Here is a 22,976-nt window from a genome sequence, read left to right on the forward strand (position 1 = left end):
ATTATTCAACAAAAGCGATAGTCATTAAAAGCGTTGAATAAACTAACCTGTAAACCTAACTTACGAAACCAAGGTTCATGACTTCATTTAACTTTTTAAAGGGGTGTCGAATTTACATAGTGTTAAACTAAGTACCTACACTAAGAAAATATATAAATTCTGGCATCAGGCGATAGGCACTAACCATGTACAATCTAATAAAATGATTTATTTCTTATAATGTATCATAATCTACCGATTTACTGTGAAAGCTTTGTCGAAATGGCTCCAGATAAAACTACGATATTGCAGCAGCCTGCAGAAGCTTTGACAGTAAATCGGTAGATGTCTATAGCGCAGAACAAATTATACTCGCAGATAACCGCTGCCGCGGTTTGAAAACTTCGACTGTTCTTTTTAAAAATAACAGGGGGCGCCACTCCCGCTTACAACAATCCTAAACTGTAAGTCAGGCGAAGCTTAACCTATTCACCGCGATCAAATCGTCGCTGTGAAATCAAACCGGCATATATGCAAAAATGGAGATTTTGAGTTATTGGTGTCAAAAAATTTCTTTTTTTCCCTTCTATTTTTATGTCGAACCGGCATGTCGTATAGTTGAATAAAAATCTGTCAGATGGCGTTGGGCCAGTATGCATTTACGCGTGAATCGCCATTTTTTTTAGCAGAAGACAGACCTATTCCGCAATACGCCAGTTGCTTCAAAACTTTCAAGGGGGAAATGCGTCCATCATGTAAGTAAAACTGGATTATCTCACAATAGTACATTTTTATTACTACCAAATATGACTTATTGTATGACTTATTGGCAGATAATCCGGTTTGCACTTAACAAAAGCGTTTATAGCAGCCTCAACTAAAACAAACCGGCATATATGCCAAAATGTCTGACCCGGGTAAAATTTCTCCCGGTTAAAAAAATAAATTATAATAGGCAAATTTAAAAAAAAAAGTGGGTGTGTCAAGCCTACGCAAGACAGAAGTGAAACTTCTTTTGTTAAACCGTATGAACCACAATCAATTACGTATTTCACTCGTATTACACTCACGACGCAGTATACTAACCAAGCAGCTGATGCTTGGCGTGGCGCAGTTCGCTGGTGTCTGAGAGAGAGGAAAGAAGAGAAGAGAGAGAACGTTCGTGAGGGGCTCCCCCACCTCAACAAGCGCATATGGTAAGAGAGGGACAGTGAACGGTGAGCGGTGGTGGGGGTACCCGCATTTTCGTGTCGATCCTGACTCGGTTTTACTCCGTCCATCGAAAATCCATTACGCGCCTAAAGAAGTTTCACTTCAAAAAACTTTAGCAAACTGAAAAATGCGAAACTGCGGTGAGGAATACGAGTCTAAAACCCGTGGAAGAGTGAACCAACGAAGCATGAAGCCTCCTTGCCACAACTGTAAACGCAAGTGTTCCTAGTCATTACTACAGATCTCAAAGTTCTCGGGAGTATATCGATGGTGGAAAATCTATCGCCGATCACAGAGATTATCTAATATAACAGAAAGAAAGGAGTCAAACCTTGCAGGAATCAGCTACTACCAGTACAGAGGTTTTTTCAAGTCATACAAACTTTCACACTGAAGAAAGATCAGTGTGATGTTTGTCTCATTTACGACGGCAACTTTTACTTCAAAACCTCCTACGGATCACATGCCTGGGAGGAGGCGAAGAAAAGGAATAAACGGGGCAATGGGAGCGTGAATCCTGTTCTGATGCACGCTTATTCCAAGAGACTATTGATGAGAAGAAGAAAAATGGTATCCTAAAGTTAGTTACCGCCGGGATAATACCGTCAATTCAGATTTCCATAAACGATTGGGAAACTTTGAAGTTACCAGCAAAGGAAAGAGCAGTATTATGTTAATTGTTTATAAAAAAAATTGTGAAGCAATAAATTATTTTTTCATTGACAACATTGTCTTTTTTTATACCTTAAACAGGTTCCAAAAGAAGAAGCCACTGTGACACAAATGCAAATATTACACTGATTTTAAAGCCATACTGGCATATCTGCATTTTACTCTTAATTTAAGCAATTTTCAATTTATTTGCAACTACTACTTCAATAAGCAGTATTCGTCTAAATTTTATTCATTCATAAGGTGGCATTGAGGTGAACCAAACGGACGTAAAAGGAAAATATCATATATGCGAAATCTTTAAAGCGCTCTGGTGAAAAACAAGCATTTTGCAGATATGCCGGTTTGATTTCACAGCGACGAAATGTAAAATGTACCGAAAATTACGTATGCGGTACTCACTTTGAAAATCAAAACCTACCACTTTAAACAGCTATACATCTCTTATTTCTTGATTTGCTTATCTTAAAAGCTTTATCAATGCTCTTGAAGTTTGTTGAAACACATAAATAAACCGCAGGATACAGATATAATATTATAAACAGTGACCAATCACAAAAAATCAACAAGAACTGTCGCCATACGCATGCACACTAGGGTGGATCGCCATTGTATGGATTTTTTTTAATTTTTTTATAAATTAGTTTTCGCGGGGTGCGGAATAGATGCTCTAGGTACATACAATTAAGCATACAAAATATCAATTTAAAATTTTGATAGCAAGTACTGCCCCAAAGCAGTTGAATTATTTAAAATCTGGGAAAAAATTGTACCTTTATAAAACAGTTTTGTGTCAATATTAATACTTTAATTTTTACTTTTACATTTCATAATGAATAAAAATTGCCGCGCCTTATTTAATAATATTAAAAAATGTGATAATATTTATTTTCACACGAAAATTCGACAAATTGTCGAGTCCACTTTCTCGCGCCTCGCTCGCGCATCGCGCATCTTTAGATCAACCGTCCATATCTCGCAGTACAGTTTCAAGTTTTACTAACGTTGATCTTCCAACTGACCAACATTACTTTGCTTCATCTACTCCTTCTTCTTATGTTATAAATCCAACAGACAGTGGACTATCTGTTGTATCCAGAACATTGGATCGATACAGTATTTCTGATCAGGCAGGTGCTGCCATCGTCTGCGCTACATTGCAAGATATTGGATTAGTGACAACAGATAATCGAACAAACGTGATCGATCGTAATAAGATTCGACGTGCTCGTGCCAAAACTAGGACCACACTGACTGCCATCAACCAGCCCCATTTTGATTTGTGCATTTGCATATCGTTTGACGGTCAAAGAATAAAACATTAATCATGGAGGATGGACGCAGAAAAGTTGTGATAGAAGAACATATCAGTCTTTTGAAAGAACCTAGCTCACAATACATTGGCCACATGGGCGTTAAGTTCGGCGATGCTAAAACAATAGCTCACAAATTGTTTGCATATTTTGTGGCAAAATCCATTGATTTAGCGTGCATCGTGGCTATCGGATGTGAAGGAACAGCAGTTAATACTGGAATTAAGTCTGGCATTATTCGACTTGTTGAAGGAAAGCTCCATCGTCCACTTCAGTGGTTGGTCTGTCAGTTACATGCTAATGAGTTAAGTTTGAGACACCTTTTCGAATACCTTGATGGAACGACAACAGGTCCTAGAAGCTTTAGCGGCCAACTAGGAAAGTTACTCAAGAACTGTGAACATCTTCCTGTGATAGAATTTCAAGCAATAGAATGCAACTTACCTATGAACCTTACTTATGAAATTACAAAATACCGTGACGACCTTAGCACAGACCAGCTTTATTTATTGGAAATGTGCCGAGCAATCGCCGAAGGACAATGTAATGAAAACTTAACGAAAAGAAACCCGGGTAAAATCTGTCATTCGCGTTGGTTAACAACAGCCAATACTATTCTCCGACTTTACACATCAACCAAGAATCCGACAGAAAACAGGTGATATTGACTGAATTTGTGCTAAGAGTGTATGCTCCGATGTGGTTTAAAATAAAAACACAGCCTTCGAGACAACCAAGAGCAGACTTCAACCGCCGAGACACCTCCACGAAACCATAAAATTGTCTCGTTACCTTCCAGAGCATTTGAAAAAGGTGGTAGATCCCGTAATTCAACGCAACGGGTATTTTGGCCAAGCGAAAATATACTTATTAGTATGTTAAACGACGAACGAAGACAGATTAGAGAGTTGGCTCTCAGACGGATTCTAAGTATCCGAAAACTTACGATGGGGTTCTCTCCAATAAGAGTATTTAAGCTAACTACTTTTAATTTCAACGCAGAAGACTATATCGACTTGATCTACTGGGAAAAAACATCAGAAGCACCTCTTACAAAACTGATATCTAGCGAGACAATAATTGATGCCATTGCAGACCACGAAATTATCGAATCCAACATTTTGCGTAAGTTCCGATTGATGCCCTGTCACACGCAAGTCACGGAAAGATGCATCAAAGTGGTAACGGCATCATGTTCTGCTATTTGCGGCCCTGAAAGACGTGAAGGGTGGATACAAAACAAGCTAGAATCTTGTCGTATAATGCCAGTATTGAATTCAAAAAAGGACTATAAAATACAATAACTTTTATGATTTTTGACTATATTTTTTAACAGTGTTTGTGATTTTTTTGTGTAGCAATGGTACTTTTATTGTTTCTTGTAGTAGATAATATTAGTGGTAAATGAAAAGTTATTTTTTTAAATATTTTAACTACATTTATTGAGCAAAGATTAAACCCTTCTTTTTCTAGTTTCACGCTATTTTTTTTTAAATTTGAATTGACTTGGGGCAGTACTTGCACTCGAAATATCTTAATGCTGTCATAATGACTTTTACAGGTATCCCCATAGAGCATCCATTCCACACCCCGCTGCTAAGAAAAACATAAAAACAAAAAATCGATCCACCCTAATGCACACTGCTATATTGTTTATAGTAGTTACTTACCCGGTCTGATGGGATTTGGACCACTGCGCCGATATCATCAAAACACAATTATTTTTATTATTATATCTACTAAAAGATAAAGTTTTAATAAAAATTTAACAAGAGGAGAAATATTTATAAGTTTTGTTTTTCGTGGAAGTTTCTAAAACATGGCCACACACACAATGTCACATCACACTCTGGGCATTTATACTGGGACATTTTCCTTTTTTTAGAAATGGCGCACACTCCGCAGGCTCTGTGAAGTTTTTGAGTATTATTTCCCTTTATTGGGTGGGGCATATGTTTTGCTAATGCCTTAGCAGTTAGTCTCAGAGGTAAATCGTGTGAAGAGCGAGAATGAGGCTCAGATTGGGAAGTTTTATGATATTTTTGCAACAATTGTCGTATTACGGCTAATTGGAAATCTGCTAAACTAACATTTTTATTTGTAATTGATTTAAAAGCTATATGAGAGTTCAATAAATATAGATCAATAATATGGAAGGCCACTTTTTTGTACCACTTAATTGTTTTTCGCAGTCAATTAATACTACTTAACATCAAGTCCACTTTGTCAACAGAACCCGTACACTTATTATAGTCTAGAACGCACTTGGGTTTCATAATTGGTTAATGAGTTTTCCAATCAACTTTTCCCATCATGTCCATGGAGTCGTCATGTTAGGTTGTTAGCATGTGAACTTCTCTTTTATCGCACCACTTTAAAGCCAACAGAGGTCCACGATGTTGTGCTTTCATTTCACCCTTTTTAAATTTATTAAATTTTGCCATGCCTTTTCATGTCTTCCGCACCGTACCACATGCATTGGTTTTGTTCGTATGGAGAAAATCATATAGTTGAGGGCTACAGTACCAATTATCAATAAAAAGATTATGTCCTTTATTTAAATAATCTTGAAGTCGTGTCGTTACTACAGCCCCCGAAACCCCGAGACATTCAGAGTCAGTTATGTCAGTCCCTTCGCCACAATAAATAATGAAGTCTAATATAATTCTTCAGCATTATAGGATTCTTGCAGCAGATTCTCCATCTCCGTGTCACCTGTTTCTGTACTTCATTTTATTTAACTTAATTTCAATTCCAATTTGTAATATTTATATATTTTTTTGTAATATCTGCATTAACTGTACAGCGCCCCTGAGGTGATATTTCGCAAAAGCGGCGCTATAAAAATCATCCAATAAATAAATAAATAAAACCCGTCTTCACGTCACACAATACAAACATTTTAATTCCAAACCGGTGACGTTTGGATGGTATATATTGTTTGAAAATTAAACTCCATTTGAAAACAATTATGCTCTCATCGATGCATAAATTTTCATAAGGTATCAAAGTTTTTTTGAACAATTTTCGGGTATGGTCGATTAGGATTTTAATTTTGTAAAGTCGGTCACCAGGAATTTGTGTGTCGGGGTTTGAGAAGTGTAACATTTGCAATATAATTTCGTAACGATCCCTAGACATGGTTTTTCCGAAAATTGTACTAGTGAGCAATGGGTCAGTGGACCAGTGTTCTTCGATAGTAAGATGTCGGTTTCTAGTCAATAACATTAACAGTGCAAAAAAAAATGTACACTTCTTCGACAGATGTGTTAACCCATTTACGAAGTCTGGATTTCTGGGAAAGTTCTTGTTTCGATATGGTGGCTATATAATATCGATTAGTTTCGATCACCATTTTTGACACTATTTCTTTGTTCAAGAAGTATTCAAAAAAGTCAATTTCCGATGAATTACCAGAAAATAAAGTGGCTGGATCAAAACCTGACACAAAATCATCAAATTAATGAACTATTGGAATAAATGGACCAGAGGTCCAAGAAGAAAAGCAGTCTGCATTTACGGTATAGTCTAAGTTAGGTGTACGAGAGTCATGATCTTGGCTTGTCCCGGGGGCGTTTATTTCACTGTCACTAACTTCTTCAGTAATTGCTATATCTTGATCATCTTCACTTATTTCTAAATTAGAGTCAATGTCTAAAAATTTTTCATAAATTTAGTCTTCCGTAAGACTGCGGTTTGCCTTTTTTAAGGGAGTTCAATTTTGATATATAAACGGTAAGCCTATAAATATAGACAGATATATTACGATTTAGGTTGTCCACAAAATTTAGAAATAAAATCACAAAATAAAGTCAATCAAAAAGTATTGAGTAAAATAACTATTTTTAAAACACGTCACGTCACTTAAGTTCACAAACAAACTAATGTACCACAGAAAAATAAATTACTTAAAAAGATTCGCAAAATAGAAATCTGTCAATATTTTACATCGACGCATAAGTCCATCAAAGCAGATTGGATCACCTAAGAAATACTATGGATGACACAACGGTTCAGCGGCGCGACATTCAAACGACTGAATGAAGATTTAACAAATCATCGCCTTCACAATGTTTTATGTAAACAATTTATTATATTTTAACCAGCAAACGCCAGATGTCAGTAAGATAAAAGATTGAACTATTTTTTGGTTCAGTTATCTGCTAAATTCGTTGCGAATTTACGTAGTATACAGCCGCTAAAGTCAAACGCATGAAATGATGTGCGTAGCGCTGGGGGCACAAATTATTTTCGCATGAATTGATGCGCGTAGCTGCGAAAAAGTTAATGCCAAATCACTATTTTGATTAATCTTTATAACGAATTGGTGTACATTATCAATACCAAAAAATTTGCTTTAGATAAATTGAAGGTTTTCCTATCGCTTCGCTTGAGTAGAATACAAATAAAAAAAAAATTACTGAATAAAAAGTATAAAGGCAAACTACTAAAAAAAATATTTTTTCAATAGAAATGTATGAACGCATAAAGGAAACAACTTAAAAAAAATACATATTATAGCCAAGATTATCTGTGACAGTTTCACTTAATTAACTTTTTTTGCTTTCTTATAAAATTTACAAAATAAATAAAAACCAGTTTTGAGCTTGAAATCGAACATTTCTAGAATCCGTTTGTCAAGTGATTTTAATGCCTATTACCTACAATATAAGGTATATCAAGAATATACACATTTTTGGCTTGTAGCTTCCTCTTAAACGATAAATAAATTTAAAAAAGCATGGTGGACGTCTGGAAAAGTATACACAGATTTTTATTATAAAAATATTTATTTGATATAAAATCTACAATTATTACCTACAATAAAAGAAATGCTACATATTTCTATATGATGGTTGACTATGGCATCCCAACTTGGGGAATTTAGTGACACTGAAGGAGGATAGTGAAATGACAGATGGTAGGAAACTATTTAATTAACTAACTACGTATAACAATGTCATAATGAACAAAATAAACATCAATGATATAGATTTTATAATACCTTCCTTATACATTTACTAATCGACATAAACAAAACTCTGAGATCAAATTCTTAAATGCAGTTTTGAATTCAAAATGTACATTGTAAGCCGGAATATCAATTACAAAATATTCCAATACACAGATCAGCAAGCTTATCTCTGCAGGTGACCAAAAGAAACAAACCGAAAAATGAAAAAAAAAGTTGTCCCTACAATATCTTTAGTAACGACGCCCCAAACTGCAGTAGATTAGTAAATATGTACAATCAAATTATCAGAAAAATTTAGGTTAGGTTTTTAAGATGACTTAGAGTAATGTTAACACTTAATAGGTACCACCTAACCTAACCTAACCTAAACTCTTTTCAGCACAATGAAAGATTACAAAAATGATTGCTCAATTTGAAACATCGATAAGACATTCCAATATTTTCAGTAGACTTGTTTCGAGAGAATAAAGATAAATTTGAAAAAATCTTTTTCCGTGACTAACGCTAGCCCTCTGCCAGGTCTACTAAAAATATTGAATGGTACAAGAAGTTGAGGATGCCCGTGGAAGACATGGTACGATCGAGTGAATTAAATACTCGAGTCCAGTCAGAATAACGGAAAAGTATATTTGTGAATAAGTAAAGAGTGTGCCAAGACAATTGTGTGGCAGTCTATCTTCTCTGCCTATTCCTATGGTGGAAACGGCGTGATGGTTGGTTAGGTATGCAAAAATAATATTCCGCGGATTAAAACTTAAAACACACAAATAATATATTAGAAAATAATAACCTAAAGACAAGTAGGTAACAGTGTACTTAAATCTAATTAAACATACTTACTAAGTTTTAACAGAACAGGAGAAATAGTTATCACTAGTTTCAACTGATGACATTCATAATATCGGTAGGTATACGCTATAGGTTTTTCATTGCAATCACCGGGCGTAAGATATATCTTCAATCTGACGCAAGTTCACATCACCAGAAATAGTTTAAACAATCATTACACAAATATGTACTTAAAGTTCATCGACAACCGACATCCGACATCAGCTTACCATATTACAGTACACTGATAAAAGTGTTTAAATTTAGGTCTTTGGTTGACGTGAAACTGAAAGTATTCAGACAAAATCAGGGAATCACAAAAATATTGCAATGATCAACAATTAAAACAAAAAAAAAATTATATTAAATAATGAATAACTAGTAATCTATTTGTACACATTACAGACAGAAAAGAGGGAATGCACATTGTAGGAAAGAGAACTCAAAAGCCGGTAAATGTTAACCATGTACAAATGTCGGGAAAACGTGTCCCCCCGCTGTCAGTGATGCCAGAGTTAGAACGGTAGTGTTCCCAAAAAACCAGTCGGGTTGGTAATATGCGATTGCGCATACTTTGAAAGACAATGTACATACGCACCACATAGCCTGTCAGTAGTGTAACATCTTACCGACAACACCTTCACTGCAGTGGCAAATAGTTACCACAGCAGTACACCACTAGCCCAAATAACTCGCTATATATTTGTACTTTCCAATGAAGTATACAATTAATGTTTGTCTTACGTATCTTGTGGATACTGTGATACATACATAGGTAAATATATATTGTATACATCACTAAATATAAACTAATTATGTATTGTTTGTCAGTAAATATTTTTTTTTTTTTTTTACTAGTTGTAATATTTACATTCGATTGTCCCAGTGTCATTGGAAATAGTCCTGGGTCGATTCATCATTTTAACAGACCCACTGGCGAAGTGATCGGGTCAAAAGTACTTGATTTATGATAGGGGACCGACTTTTGACCATGAAAAAAAAAACAAAACAAAAATTCCACAGATGGATCGATGCGCCGCCACCGGCATTTTGACGTAGACCATAAATGTATAAATTGTGTAGGCCGGACGTCTCGAGTTTGTTCTCGCAGCACAGAAATAGAGATGGTTAATTTTAAATAGATTTCTATATCAGATATCTACATCTCTATTTCTGTCGTGAGAATGACATTCAAGACGGCCCCGTCTACAAAATTTATACATCTATGGTCGCTCGCCATACCTATCACAGGTGCTGACAGCTCATCGATTAGAAATCAAATAAAAAAAATTAACCCAATCAATCAAAATGATCGGGTCATTCACTATCGACTCAGGACTAATTGAAAAAGTGACCCAATCAATCAAAATGATTGGGTCTGTTACTATCAACCCAGGACTAATTGTAAAAATATGTGCATCTTTTCTATTAAATAACTTACAAAATCAAAATGTCATATTTTGGAGACAGAACATTGCCACGAAGATATAATTTTTTTTCCGGTCCCCTATAAAACCTTACAAGAGATTTCACTGTGAACAATTAACTTGTAAACAACTCAATTTATCATGGCTTCTTGCGAAAACATTTATAATAGTGAATAGTTAAAAGAAATGGCGGTGATTTCATCTTACTCTAAATACAATAATGGCTATCACAGAATTAGATAGATAAACATTTCAATAAAATTAACGAGAGAAACGTATGATGTTTCTTTAACAGTCTTCCTAATCAGAATAAAAACAGGTAATCCTTTTAAAATTCCAGAAAATAATTAAATATGTATGTGAAGTTTTGGCAATTTAATTAAGACAGAAGAACATCGTAGAATAAGAAACATTTCACTAATCAGATAGCGTGTCCACGGCAATGCAGAGAATTATAACCAGCCCGTAAACTTACTGGAAATTACCCAACTGAAATTCGTTGTCATTCGGCTCAGTAAATTACACTCTTGCAATGCCATTCATCAGTTATAGATATCGGCTTAAAACCATTCATTAGATTGTATTTGTATTTTTCTTGGCTATGGTTTCATTCCAGAGGTACCATATCAATGTTTCACAATAAAGAAGGCACAATATAAATCATTTGGCCATTCAAAATAGTAAATCAATCATTCTGGAAAGAAAGATTTTATTTTTATTGAAAACAAAATTGCATTCGCGTGTAGTGCTGTCAGTTGTCACGAATGTCTAGCCCATGAAAGAACAAATAGGTTCAGGGCCAGACAATGGTACATCCCAGACTCCAGAAGTAGTAGTCAATGTGGAGATAAACCTAGCGACGCAAGCCATGACCTGCGGTCGGGCCGACAGGGAAACACTCCTCATGGTCTCCAGGAAGGTGGGCTTATTCAGGGACTTGATCAGCTCGTATTGGAAGTCGTTACTCCATAGTGCAACTTCTACCAAATTGGACAGTTTATCCAGGGTGCTGATCAATATCCGGTTCCCAAGGTAACCACTGACTTCCACGAGATACTCGTGAGCAGAGTTGAATTGATTATGCGGGACGCGCTTTTCACGTATCGTTAGGATGAATCTCACGAGTTCGTCGACATCTTCATTGGGGATGTGCTGCTTGACGACAAAAACATTGTTCTCCCTCAACTTGTTGGTGAACATGTCAAACGGTGACATCGGTGTGAGCACACCGTTGTTGAAAAATAGGTTATGTGATGAGAGAAGAGGTAAGGAGACGTTACCGGGGGGCAAATCGGAGGGCAAACTGGGTGGCAAACTGGGTGGCAAGCTGGGGGGTAAGCTGGGGGCCATCTGCAGGGGGGGCGGGCAGGAGCTGGCCAGGAGTGCCGAAGTTGGTCTGCATTTTAGCTGCGGCCGGGAGACGCTCTCCGCAGGAACAGGCGCCAGCGACTCTGTGCTTATGATGATTGGGTTAAAGCTGTCACACTCTTCGTGGGGGCTGAAGAATTCTGTGTTTCTGATGGGAATGATGTCAGCGGCGCCAGGAGGGGAGATAAAGGTTGGGGGTGATGATAACTTTGCAGTATTGGTAACAGTAGAGTTAGATAACTGGGTTACAGGCACCGGAATGGTGGTCGCGGCCGCATCCGCTGGAGAGCTTAGTCGTGGTCTACCCCAAAGGTTGATGGCTGTAGGTGGAGTGGAGCGTTCTACTTGGCTGGGAGCTGCGGCGGATTTAAATTGTTTGTTTTCTGAGCCCGGGGCTGAGGGAGTTTCTTCAAAAGTATGTATATAGGGCATAGACGGACTTTGTAACATTTCGAGTAAGCCCTTGTCCTTTGGCTTGACAATAGAATAGGCTTGTGGTGGTGGTCTAAGTGGTGCAGGTGCAGGTGCAGGTGCAGATGCAGGTGCTTGCGGTGCTGTGTCTGGGCGCGGCAGAGTCAGCGGAACCCTCTTCAACCTGAGATGTCCGCTAGCCGTATCCCCCTTCCTCCTGTCGATGTAGGAAGGCAGCGCGCTCAGGGGGTCCTTGTTGCGCTCCATGTCTACGGACTTGATCATGGACAACTTGGTGATCTTGGAGCACACAAACTCCACCTCCACAGCCATGTTGTTCTTGATGGTATCCATGAGCCAGGGCTTAGCCACAGGAGCCGTGAGCGCTTTCTTCTTCTGGGATAGGCGCCAGCAGGACTGGATGATGCCCAAAAACTCCTTTTCGTGTAGTGCCATCCACGGCTTGGGCTTTGGCCTAGCCCTGGCCTTGTTCTCTGTAGCATCAGTCTGGATTCCCTTATCCTCTTCTACACTCACAACTGAAACAAACAAATCATATTTCTAGATAAAACCAACAAACCATTGTAAAATATTCATTTAAAAGGGTTTTTATTCTTTTTTAAACAATAACTAAAAAAAATATCAATCCAAGGACGCTTTACCAAGTTAGGAAAAATTAAACATGTGTGAAAAAAGACAAGGCGGTATAGAACAAAACTAACCTTCGTGAAGAAGACTCATCTCTTTTGCAGGCTCGACGTTGGACACATCGAGCTTATCCTCAGCAGCCACCGAGGAAGCTTTATCGAAGCTTCCTCGAGAGTCAGAATCCGACAAAGTAAAAGAATGTGTGTTCTTTTTGGAATCTTTTTCTTCAAAAATGTGAGTCATCTTGGCAATCTTTGCCAGAGGCTCTTCTCTCTCATCCTCGCTGGAGCTGAGATCCAGGTTGGTGATATCGGAGGAGATGGGAACCCGGGACGAGAAGTAGTAGGGCTCTGAGGGGCTGTACTTGGTGATGTGGCCGGGACGCAGCTGGACCCAGGACTGCCCCGTCTGGGCCCCGTCCGGGCCCTTCAGCAGGTTGATCTTTTCCATTCGTATGCAACAAGGAGTAGTCAGTGCACAGGTCACTCTACTCAAGTTAGGATGGAAATTTAACCTGTGTCTTCTCAGTTGACCTTTGTTCATAAATCCCTTGGCACAGAAGATACAGGTAAACTTGAAAGTGTATAGTTCTTCTGGAATTTTGGCTTCTTCTTTTGGGGAATTAGCGATAGGAATGATTTCAGGTTCTTTCGGGGTTGGGGTGGGTAGATCAGGGATAGTTTTGAGGCATGCGGGTTGGGGTTGGGTTTGGGTGTTGGCAGCAGGCGAAGTGGCACGCTCGCTCGAGGAGACCGAGGGAACTTGGTCCACATCGATGACAACATCGGGGGCTACGGGGAGTGCCTTGGTGGGAGAGGTGCTCCGGGGAGACAATACAGGAGGAGGAGGTGGGGAAGGGGGTGGGCAAATTCGGAGGATGGATGTGCTCGTTATATTGTCAGTCTCTTCAGATTCCTGCAAATACAAAATTTTACATTGGACAAATCTTTAGTGTTTAAATTTTACTGATAAACAACCGTTCATGTAAAAACCTTACTCATAAACATTACATAGACTAAACCGAATATAGAGTTGATGGAAAGATACACATTGCTTAAATAGAGGAAGAGGCTTGTTTAGCTGGGTTTTTAGTGTTAACCCCACAGATTTCTTACAATCAAACTGAATAATACTCAGTTTTGTAAGACGGTTGTGTCAATCTGATTGAGTTCAATGTAAAGTTGAACCATGTGGAGAAGTGGTATATGCGATAAGGGGGAATGGCTGTCAAGTTGAATGATTGTACCGCCAGAGCATTCAACTTGATCATTCTGTCATTCACATACGCCACTTTGCCGAAAGCGACGTTGACAGGATATAACAGATTTCAACTACACAGTACCATTTCATTCAAAACAGAACTTATACAATCTTTATTCAATATATTACTCTGCTCGAGTGCAAGAATATAAGACGACTCCAGTGTGGAAGAGAAGATATAGAAGGATTCTTGGACAAAACAAGGAGCATCCAATCCTGTCATTGATCAAATAAATCACGCCCCCTATCTCGCGTATCTACAGGAAAAAAACGTTTAACTCTAAAATGGCCGTTTAATATTTTAAGTTTTGTAGCAACTTAAAATATTTTTTCAAAATTAATTGTAGTTTATGTTGATATAAAAATATAATATCACAATGTGTGTTAATTTAAACATTGTGTTGTCCGTCGTATAAACAGGACCAAAAACAGATAATTCGTTTTAATATTGTAAACCAAAGCATAACTTGCAAAGAGTGTATTTTAATAAAATAATTAAGTTATCGCCGCCTACGAACGCATACATTATTATGTACACTGCGTTTAACCTTAACATTTTTTGCCAGTATGCCACAATCTGATATTTTGTTCTAACAACAGAACCAGAAAGCTTTGGGCTGAGCATTGGCACAGTGTGTTATGTTAGCCAGTACAAACAAAGGGTTATTCTACCTAAACTGTAGTTTCACAATGATCTCATTGTTTGTTTGTATTAGTTGGCACAGTGCTGTGTTATAGAGAATGAGGGAGATTCATTTGTATTTAATTTTCATCTAAATAATATTGTGACACAAAATAATCACTCCAAAAGTTTTCAAGTGGGTTCAATAACCTTTCTTTGTGAACATGGGATATAAACATGAGGTTGAGAGGCCTACAAAAAAACAATAACAAATAGATTTTCAAAACATAAACAAAGCTAATATATTTTGTCACTTTATGAGACAAACAAGCAGCAACAATTTCACGCAAAGATTAGAACAAATTTTAACCTTTCCCTTACTGTGCTTAAAAAATCTACACTTTCCGGTGCTGTGTAGTAAATACACATCTTAAAATAAGCGATTTAATATCGGAAAAATATAAATATTTATAGCAAATCGCTTATATTTTATATCAAAAGTGATAATAATTGTAATTTAATTGCTGAAAACATGAAAAAAAAAACCATCGGCAGATGCTAAAAAAAAGTGCGAGGGGTCCACATCTAACAACGGTCCGCGACCGACTGGCTAGCGACTAGCACACACACAGCTATGCGGTCATAGGTATCGATGGTCTAAATCAAAATATAACTGCGGACGTGTGGATTTCTCATGTTCCCGCATAGCAAACTAAAGCGGGACATCAATGTGAATTGAATTTGAAAACTATGTATAATTTTATTTTTTAATTCAGTGCATAAATGTATAACGGAGAAATACCTAAAATCTGTACCCAGAATTTATTATATTTATAGAGTTATTAAAGTTATTAGAAGCAATGTGTAGTAAATACACACCACAGATAAGGAAAGGTTAATGAGACCATATTCCTAAACCTACCAAGTTAAATATGATTTCAGTGAAGTTGCAGAATTCCTTTTTTGGTTTGGACACCAAACATAGTAAAACACACACGGTGACCTATAGCAGGGGTGTTGGTTATGCAATCAATGGTTCTCGGGGCAGCGGTACCCATACCTACCTCCAAAATAAATTGGTACTCGAAAAAACTACTCACATCAGAGGAGATAGACAAAATAGGTTATTGGATTCTTATTTTGGGTTAATTTAATAATTTATTTCCTATCTATCGGTCAAAACTGTGAAATTAATGAACTAAATTTTTTTTTTTAAAACTTGCGGATTTTACCATCCCCCCGACATAAATAGTCGTCTCTCGTAGTAATGAAAGCTGAAACTAAGGGTTATCTTTTAATTTTTTTGTATTTACGTGCGCAACTTTACTTCTCCAGATGTGTGACTATTATCCCTGTAAGATGGATTCAGGATATGTATTTGTAGTTACCTTGTATTAACTATTGTAGTTAAATAAAGTGACGTAAAATTTATAATTGTGAGAGGAATAGAAGAAAGTAACTGCAATGTTACAAGTGGTAATCAACAGTTCAAACAGTACTTAGTACATCTAAGATGGAGTCAGTACAACTATTGACGGAACACTGCCGCTTCAGGAGATACATAAATATATAATTACCTTCAGCAGCAGTTGCCTTCTTCTTTCAAGCAGGGCCTCTTGCTTTTGAGTGAACATGGTTTTAGCTTGGTGGAACTCCCCAACGATAATCTGACACTTGCTGCACACTATTTGGGAGAGTCCATCACAATTTTTAATCTGGAAAAAAACATCTTAGTTATTATCTCGGAAACAAACAAAATCAATATAGATAATATACAGGTTTGGGTAACAATTATAGAATCTATACCAATAAGTACAGGTAAAACAGGGTTTCATAATCTAAAAGATTAGTTTTATTACAAAATTGGTCATACATTCATCCTAGCAGTATAAATGAATAACTGCAGAGTGATGGAACACCCCTCTAGTCAGTTAACCCTTGTTATTTTCGTTTCTTTACTAAAAGCCTATTGTATCGCACAAAATACAGTAAATAAGTACAGTAATTAAGGTGAATCTAAAGGTTTTATCTAAAAAATATTCATAATAAGCGAGGCCAGCGCGATCGAAATTTTACCGTATTTTTAAAGTAAACGTACATAAAGCATGTCCTTATTTTGAGTGTACATACCCACATTTGTGTCATAATTCTCCTTACACTCCTTTCTTCATACATTCACTCTACATGCCCAAACCATCTGCCATTTTCTTTATCTTACTCATAACGCTTACATCAGCCTTGCATTCTTTGCTAATCTTCACATTTCTAACACAATCATAATTGGTTTTACCATATCTTTTTTAATTTGGTAAAAAAACAATTTCGCCTTTCATTACCGAAAACAAGATCACAAAAAACAAAGCATATAAAAATACGCCATGCAAGTGTACGAATGAATAATAAAATACTAATTAAAAAGAATTTACTCACATGGATGTCGAAGCAGTCCTTAATTTGTCCGATCATGTTTGCACCGATATGATATTTCCCCTTTTGTACAGTACACAGCCTGCATAATGTCAGGGTCTCCGTGTCCACAATTATGTTGGTTTCTAAGTCCATTTTGCTTAAAAACTATAACAAAATAAAATATTTTAAAACAAAGAAATCACAAAAGCGGGACAATCCAACACGAACTGTCAAGCAATACGAAAGCGGCGGGAAAACAGTAAGTAGTGATGGTCGATGTGCATGTTTCCATCGCGGTTATCTTGTCCCGGTGACAGCTTAACAGTATAACATGGGGAACCGGCTCCTGGGAAAAAAACACAAAATTGTCGCATTGGAACGTCTATCTGCCATTTGTATTAAACCGAAATATTGAGGTTCAAAATTTGAATCCCGAATAAAATACACACTCGAAATTTAATAAAAAGTGGGCGTGAAAAACGTATTGTAATTGAATTTTAGAACAAAAAAAAAGTGGGTGTGTCAAGCCTACGCAAGACAGAAGTGAAACTTCTAGTATTCCTCTCTCTCTATTTTCATTTCATCATCTCTATTTTCTCTCTTAGGTTAGTTTGAAAATTAGAGGTTAAATAATTCAACGACGAAGCATGGATTTGCTTTTTCTAATATTTTCTTATAGATGAATGACGTTCGATTAATGTATAGTTCCAAAAATTTTCAATTTATTCACAAGTATACAATATTACATAAATAACAATATTACAATTAAAAATTACAAAGAAATTACAATGACAATTTACCAATCATGTGCCATTTTCATTGTCAATTTCATGAATATCATTTCCTAATGTCGTGATAATTGGGTTATGGTAACTAAAGTGCGAGATATATACATGAGAAAACTCATTCGAAATCAATTTTTTCATCTATAATGCAATTTTTCAGAAATTGATACGTACAATATTGGCATTATTCGCATCATCATCATTCGGTTGTGTAGTTATGGCTTCTTGGACAGGAGCCTCTTGTATCTCATCAAAATCCTGGAAAAATTAATACATATTGAATGTAAATTTCCAAATTTAATTCAATGTTAATTAATAAATAAATTTATTCGAACAATGTAATCATGGCATATCAACTTACAATTTCGGAGGCATTAGTTTTTTTTTGCAAATTTTTATTTTGCTGCTGCCTTATTGAATTCTGGTGAATATTGTCGGGTTTTGGCATGGAATGTTGGTTATGTATTTGTGCTGCATGTAGGACGTATTCTGGACCATCATTGGGACTCAATAAATTCGCAGTACACGTAGAATTTGGAACGATTTTCCGTTTTTTTGATGGAACTGGAGCAGGTGTTATAGCTTCAGCTACCGCAGATTGCCGAAGTTTTTGACGGTCTCTGTATGCTTTACAACGTTCTGCTGCCGTTTTAGCTTGAGGTTTGGGAGGCTTTAATTCTTTTTTCCGCTGTCTGTACCGCCTGTTGGCCATTGCTTTGATTGTAACGACATTCCTACATCATATTTCACTGTTAATATAATCTCGCCAATATATTAAACAATCCTATTCCAACAATACTACTATATTGTGAAATATTTATCAACTCTTATAGGTTATATTTACCTTATGTTAATGTCATCACTGTGTGAATCAGACTCTCCTCTTCTTTGGTGATTCTCAGGGGATATTTCCTCTTGTGCCACTGATGTGTTCATCACCTCTATCTCGTCACTACTCATTTTTAACACTGAAATTCTGTACCAAACCGTATGAACCACAATCAATTACGTATTGAAGTGAAACTTCTTTAGGCGCGTAATGGATTTTCGGGGACGGAGTAAAACCGAGTCAGGATCGACACGAAAATGCGGGTACCCCCACCACCGCTCACCGTTCACTGTCCCTCTCTCACCATATGCGCTTGTTGAGGTGGGGGAGCCGCTCACGAACGTTCTCTCTCTTCTCTTCTTTCCTCTCTCTCAGACACCAGCGAACTGCGCCACGCCAAGCATCAGCTGCTTGGTTAGTATACTGCGTCGTGAGTGTAATACGAGTGAAATACGTAATTGATTGTGGTTCATACGGTTTGGTACAGAATTTCAGTGTTAAAAATGAGTAGTGACGAGATAGAGGTGATGAACACATCAGTGGCACAAGAGGAAATATCCCCTGAGAATCACCAAAGAAGAGGAGAGTCTGATTCACACAGTGATGACATTAACATAAGGTAAATATAACCTATAAGAGTTGATAAATATTTCACAATATAGTAGTATTGTTGGAATAGGATTGTTTAATATATTGGCGAGATTATATTAACAGTGAAATATGATGTAGGAATGTCGTTACAATCAAAGCAATGGCCAACAGGCGGTACAGACAGCGGAAAAAAGAATTAAAGCCTCCCAAACCTCAAGCTAAAACGGCAGCAGAACGTTGTAAAGCATACAGAGACCGTCAAAAACTTCGGCAATCTGCGGTAGCTGAAGCTATAACACCTGCTCCAGTTCCATCAAAAAAACGGAAAATCGTTCCAAATTCTACGTGTACTGCGAATTTATTGAGTCCCAATGATGGTCCAGAATACGTCCTACATGCAGCACAAATACATAACCAACATTCCATGCCAAAACCCGACAATATTCACCAGAATTCAATAAGGCAGCAGCAAAATAAAAATTTGCAAAAAAAAACTAATGCCTCCGAAATTGTAAGTTGATATGCCATGATTACATTGTTCGAATAAATTTATTTATTAATTAACATTGAATTAAATTTGGAAATTTACATTCAATATGTATTAATTTTTCCAGGATTTTGATGAGATACAAGAGGCTCCTGTCCAAGAAGCCATAACTACACAACCGAATGATGATGATGCGAATAATGCCAATATTGTACGTATCAATTTCTGAAAAATTGCATTATAGATGAAAAAATTGATTTCGAATGAGTTTTCTCATGTATATATCTCGCACTTTAGTTACCATAACCCAATTATCACGACATTAGGAAATGATATTCATGAAATTGACAATGAAAATGGCACATGATTGGTAAATTGTCATTGTAATTTCTTTGTAATTTTTAATTGTAATATTGTTATTTATGTAATATTGTATACTTGTGAATAAATTGAAAATTTTTGGAACTATACATTAATCGAACGTCATTCATCTATAAGAAAATATTAGAAAAAGCAAATCCATGCTTCGTCGTTGAATTATTTAACCTCTAATTTTCAAACTAACCTAAGAGAGAAAATAGAGATGATGAAATGAAAATAGAGAGAGAGGAATACTAGAAGTTTCACTTCTGTCTTGCGTAGGCTTGACACACCCACTTTTTCACTCGTATTACACTCACGACGCAGTATACTAACCAAGCAGCTGATGCTTGGCGTGGCGCAGTTCGCTGGTGTCTGAGAGAGAGGAAAGAAGAGAAGAGAGAGAACGTTCGTGAGCGGCTCCCCCACCTCAACAAGCGCATATGGTGAGAGAGGGACAGTGAACGGTGAGCGGTGGTGGGGGTACCCGCATTTTCGTGTCGATCCTGACTCGGTTTTACTCCGTCCCCGAAAATCCATTACGCGCCTAAAGAAGTTTCACTTCAACAAGTGACATTCGGCCAAATAACTAGGTAAAAATAACAGATAAAACTTTTTGCTTTGAAAATCGGTTACCCCAGAGTAACAGGTTTGGTTCTGGTTATGTTAATTAGTTTTTGGCTAAATGCAATGTTTTTAGCGTACAGTGTGTTCTTAAACCTGAAGATAATTAAATTACAATACATTCTGAATGTAATTTACTATACATTTTCTCAGTTTCAATTGGCAGATGAAACCTTGTTGTCCCAAGCAAATGAGCTCGATATCAGATAAAGATAGAGACCTTCCTCTTGTTTTGAAGGTCAAGTGTACATAATGTCATCGATCTCAGAACAAAACTGTAAATTTGTAATTGGGGTATTATGCTATGAGGCTGAAGGTAGTAAGGAGAGTGAAGGAGTTGGGAGGAGGAAGGTGGGACAGTATCTGGCTATTCAGACATTGTCACCAAACACGGCTAAAGCCATTTCAAGCAACGTCTCAATTCTGAATGGCGGTCTGAGAGTATCTTCAACTCTGGAACATAATAATAATATTTGGCTAATTTATATAACGCTGTTTTCGTGAGAAATCACCTCAAGGGCGCTGTACTAATATATTTGTTAAATAGTTAATGCAATTTTTTTTTTAAATGAATAAATTGTGAAACGACATAAATTCGTCGAATAAAATTTACATCCGCATGCCGGCATTTAACTTCGAATTGCCAATTGAGAGTCTTACCCCTCGACAACGGAGGTCGACACAAAAATAAAGGCAAATGTACAGATAATAGGGACACCCTTAATGCGAAAATTTTATTTTTAAAATATTTTGAAGTAGTTTGATAATAGTGAAAAGTAAGTTTTTCAGTTTCCGGAAATCGAAAATTATGCCTTTTAAGGTACTTTTTTTTTCTCTTCTTTTAATTAAAATATGAACCTATGCACCATCAAATAGGTTCTAAGTTTGTCAGTTAGGGTTTAATTAAAACATCAATGACAAACTTGCAAAAAAAAAACAATTTTAAATTATTTTGTCTAAACATGGTGTGAAGAAAAGATGTCAAATTATCTTTTTTTTCGAAATCGCTACTCAAGTGCATTATTTTCTATTTCCGGAAACTGAGATACTTTCTTCTCATTGTTATCTATCTGATGCACAGTGTTTTATCTATTAAAAGTGCGTATCAACCGTGGCCTTATTTTCTGTATATTTACCAAAAACATAACCTAACCTAACAGACATAATTTAAATAAAATTAAGAACATAATTAATTTGGTTAAATTTCAAACATAACCCTAAACATATATGTGGTAAGTGACATGTACCCTAAAAATGTAGTAGAACCGAAAAAAAATCATAATGAACTTGCATTAATTTTAAATAATAAAAAATAGGTGGGAATTCTATAATACTGAGTACAATTTTTCAGGCGCACAGTTGTTCTTTATCCTAGTTAATTGCGAGAATCCTCGCTCAAATTTAAGCGATATCTAATATTGGTGATATCTGTGCTTACGACCTGTATACTGAATATGTGGCAAGCCAAGGTCGGCTTAACAATCAAGCTGAGCAAAGCAACTGATGTGCCGGGGCATAGTAAATAGTAACAATAAAATGACGAAGAACCGGTTCCATATCACAGTGACCGGCCATTACAGACATTCACCATCACTAAATTTTAGCTAAGTACTTCACTCTTTCTAAAAATAATATTCATAATATATCACAAATTAAATACAATTTTTTAAAAATTATTTAAAAAATAATGACAAATTGTGTAAATATATAGATACATAAAATATTAATTTTGAAGATATACCGCTAATGATCCTTTGCAACCTCTCTCTCTCTTTCTCGTTAATGACTCACTTGCCAGAAAGAGAGGTTAAACGAAGCCTTAGTGGCAGGACCATAATAAAATCACGCAGTAATGTAATCAACAACATCTATTGTCTTTGGTGGGATTTTACAGTTTTCTCGACGCCCACTGTCTCAATAGGTATAATAATAATAATGACAAATACACTACACACAGCTTAATTATTATAAAACTATAAATTATTATTTTAATGATTTTGACTTACATATTTCGGCTCAAGCAAATTCGGCAGTAATCCAAAGATGGCGCTTTACAGACTTGGTTAGAGTTTTTGATGTATTCAGTTTTAGCAGGTTTACCTCGCGTGCGGTCGACCGTCAACAACAGCTACGAAAGTCTTTCTGGCACTGAGAGAGTGGGGGCCGTTACTTAAGT

The 22,976-nt window shown here is 36.6% G+C and overlaps 1 protein-coding gene and 1 long non-coding RNA gene across 5 annotated transcripts; one reads left to right on the forward strand and one right to left on the reverse strand.

The window, feature by feature from the left end:
- Positions 1-7,991: 7,991 nt before the first annotated feature.
- On the reverse strand, positions 7,992-22,959 carry LOC149411008 (uncharacterized). Of its 4 annotated transcripts, none has more exons than XM_089647233.1 (8): positions 22,807-22,937; positions 18,754-18,885; positions 18,271-18,643; positions 18,084-18,167; positions 17,146-17,289; positions 16,293-16,430; positions 12,908-13,748; positions 7,992-12,724 (listed from the first exon to the last, which is right to left on the reverse strand). In XM_089647233.1, exons 2-8 carry the CDS (start codon positions 18,867-18,869, stop codon positions 11,175-11,177), a joined length of 3,246 nt encoding a protein of 1,081 aa, XP_089503359.1. In that variant the 5' UTR covers positions 18,870-18,885; positions 22,807-22,937; the 3' UTR covers positions 7,992-11,174. The 4 variants fall into 4 exon arrangements, with proteins under 4 accessions (XP_089503359.1, XP_089503360.1, XP_089503362.1 ...); XM_089647234.1 differs by lacking the exon at positions 22,807-22,937 and adding an exon at positions 20,944-22,790; XM_089647236.1 differs by lacking the exons at positions 18,271-18,643; positions 18,754-18,885 and having other exon boundaries at positions 22,807-22,912.
- Positions 19,180-20,012, forward strand: LOC149411009 (uncharacterized). Its single transcript, XR_016304905.1, has 3 exons — positions 19,180-19,357; positions 19,468-19,840; positions 19,944-20,012. It is a non-coding gene; the product is annotated as an uncharacterized LOC149411009 (long non-coding RNA).
- Positions 22,960-22,976: the final 17 nt, after the last annotated feature.

The sequence above is a fragment of the Hesperophylax consimilis genome, chromosome 26, assembly GCF_061612785.1.
Source record: "Hesperophylax consimilis isolate HC1 chromosome 26, BYU_Hcon_1.0, whole genome shotgun sequence".
Lineage (NCBI taxonomy): Eukaryota > Metazoa > Arthropoda > Insecta > Trichoptera > Limnephilidae > Hesperophylax > Hesperophylax consimilis.

What these genes read in the sequence shown, in the direction of transcription:
- LOC149411008 (XM_089647233.1), bottom strand. Translation starts at nt 18,869, where the DNA reads ATGAGTAGTGACGAGATAGAGGTGATGAACACATCAGTGGCACAAGAG. An exon ending in AAACTAATGCCTCCGAAATT is followed by an intron (nt 18,168 to 18,270) that starts GTAAGTTGATAT and finishes TAATTTTTCCAG; the next exon opens with GATTTTGATGAGATACAAGA. An exon ending in GAAGGCAACTGCTGCTGAAG is followed by an intron (nt 13,749 to 16,292) that starts GTAATTATATAT and finishes TTGTATTTGCAG; the next exon opens with GAATCTGAAGAGACTGACAA.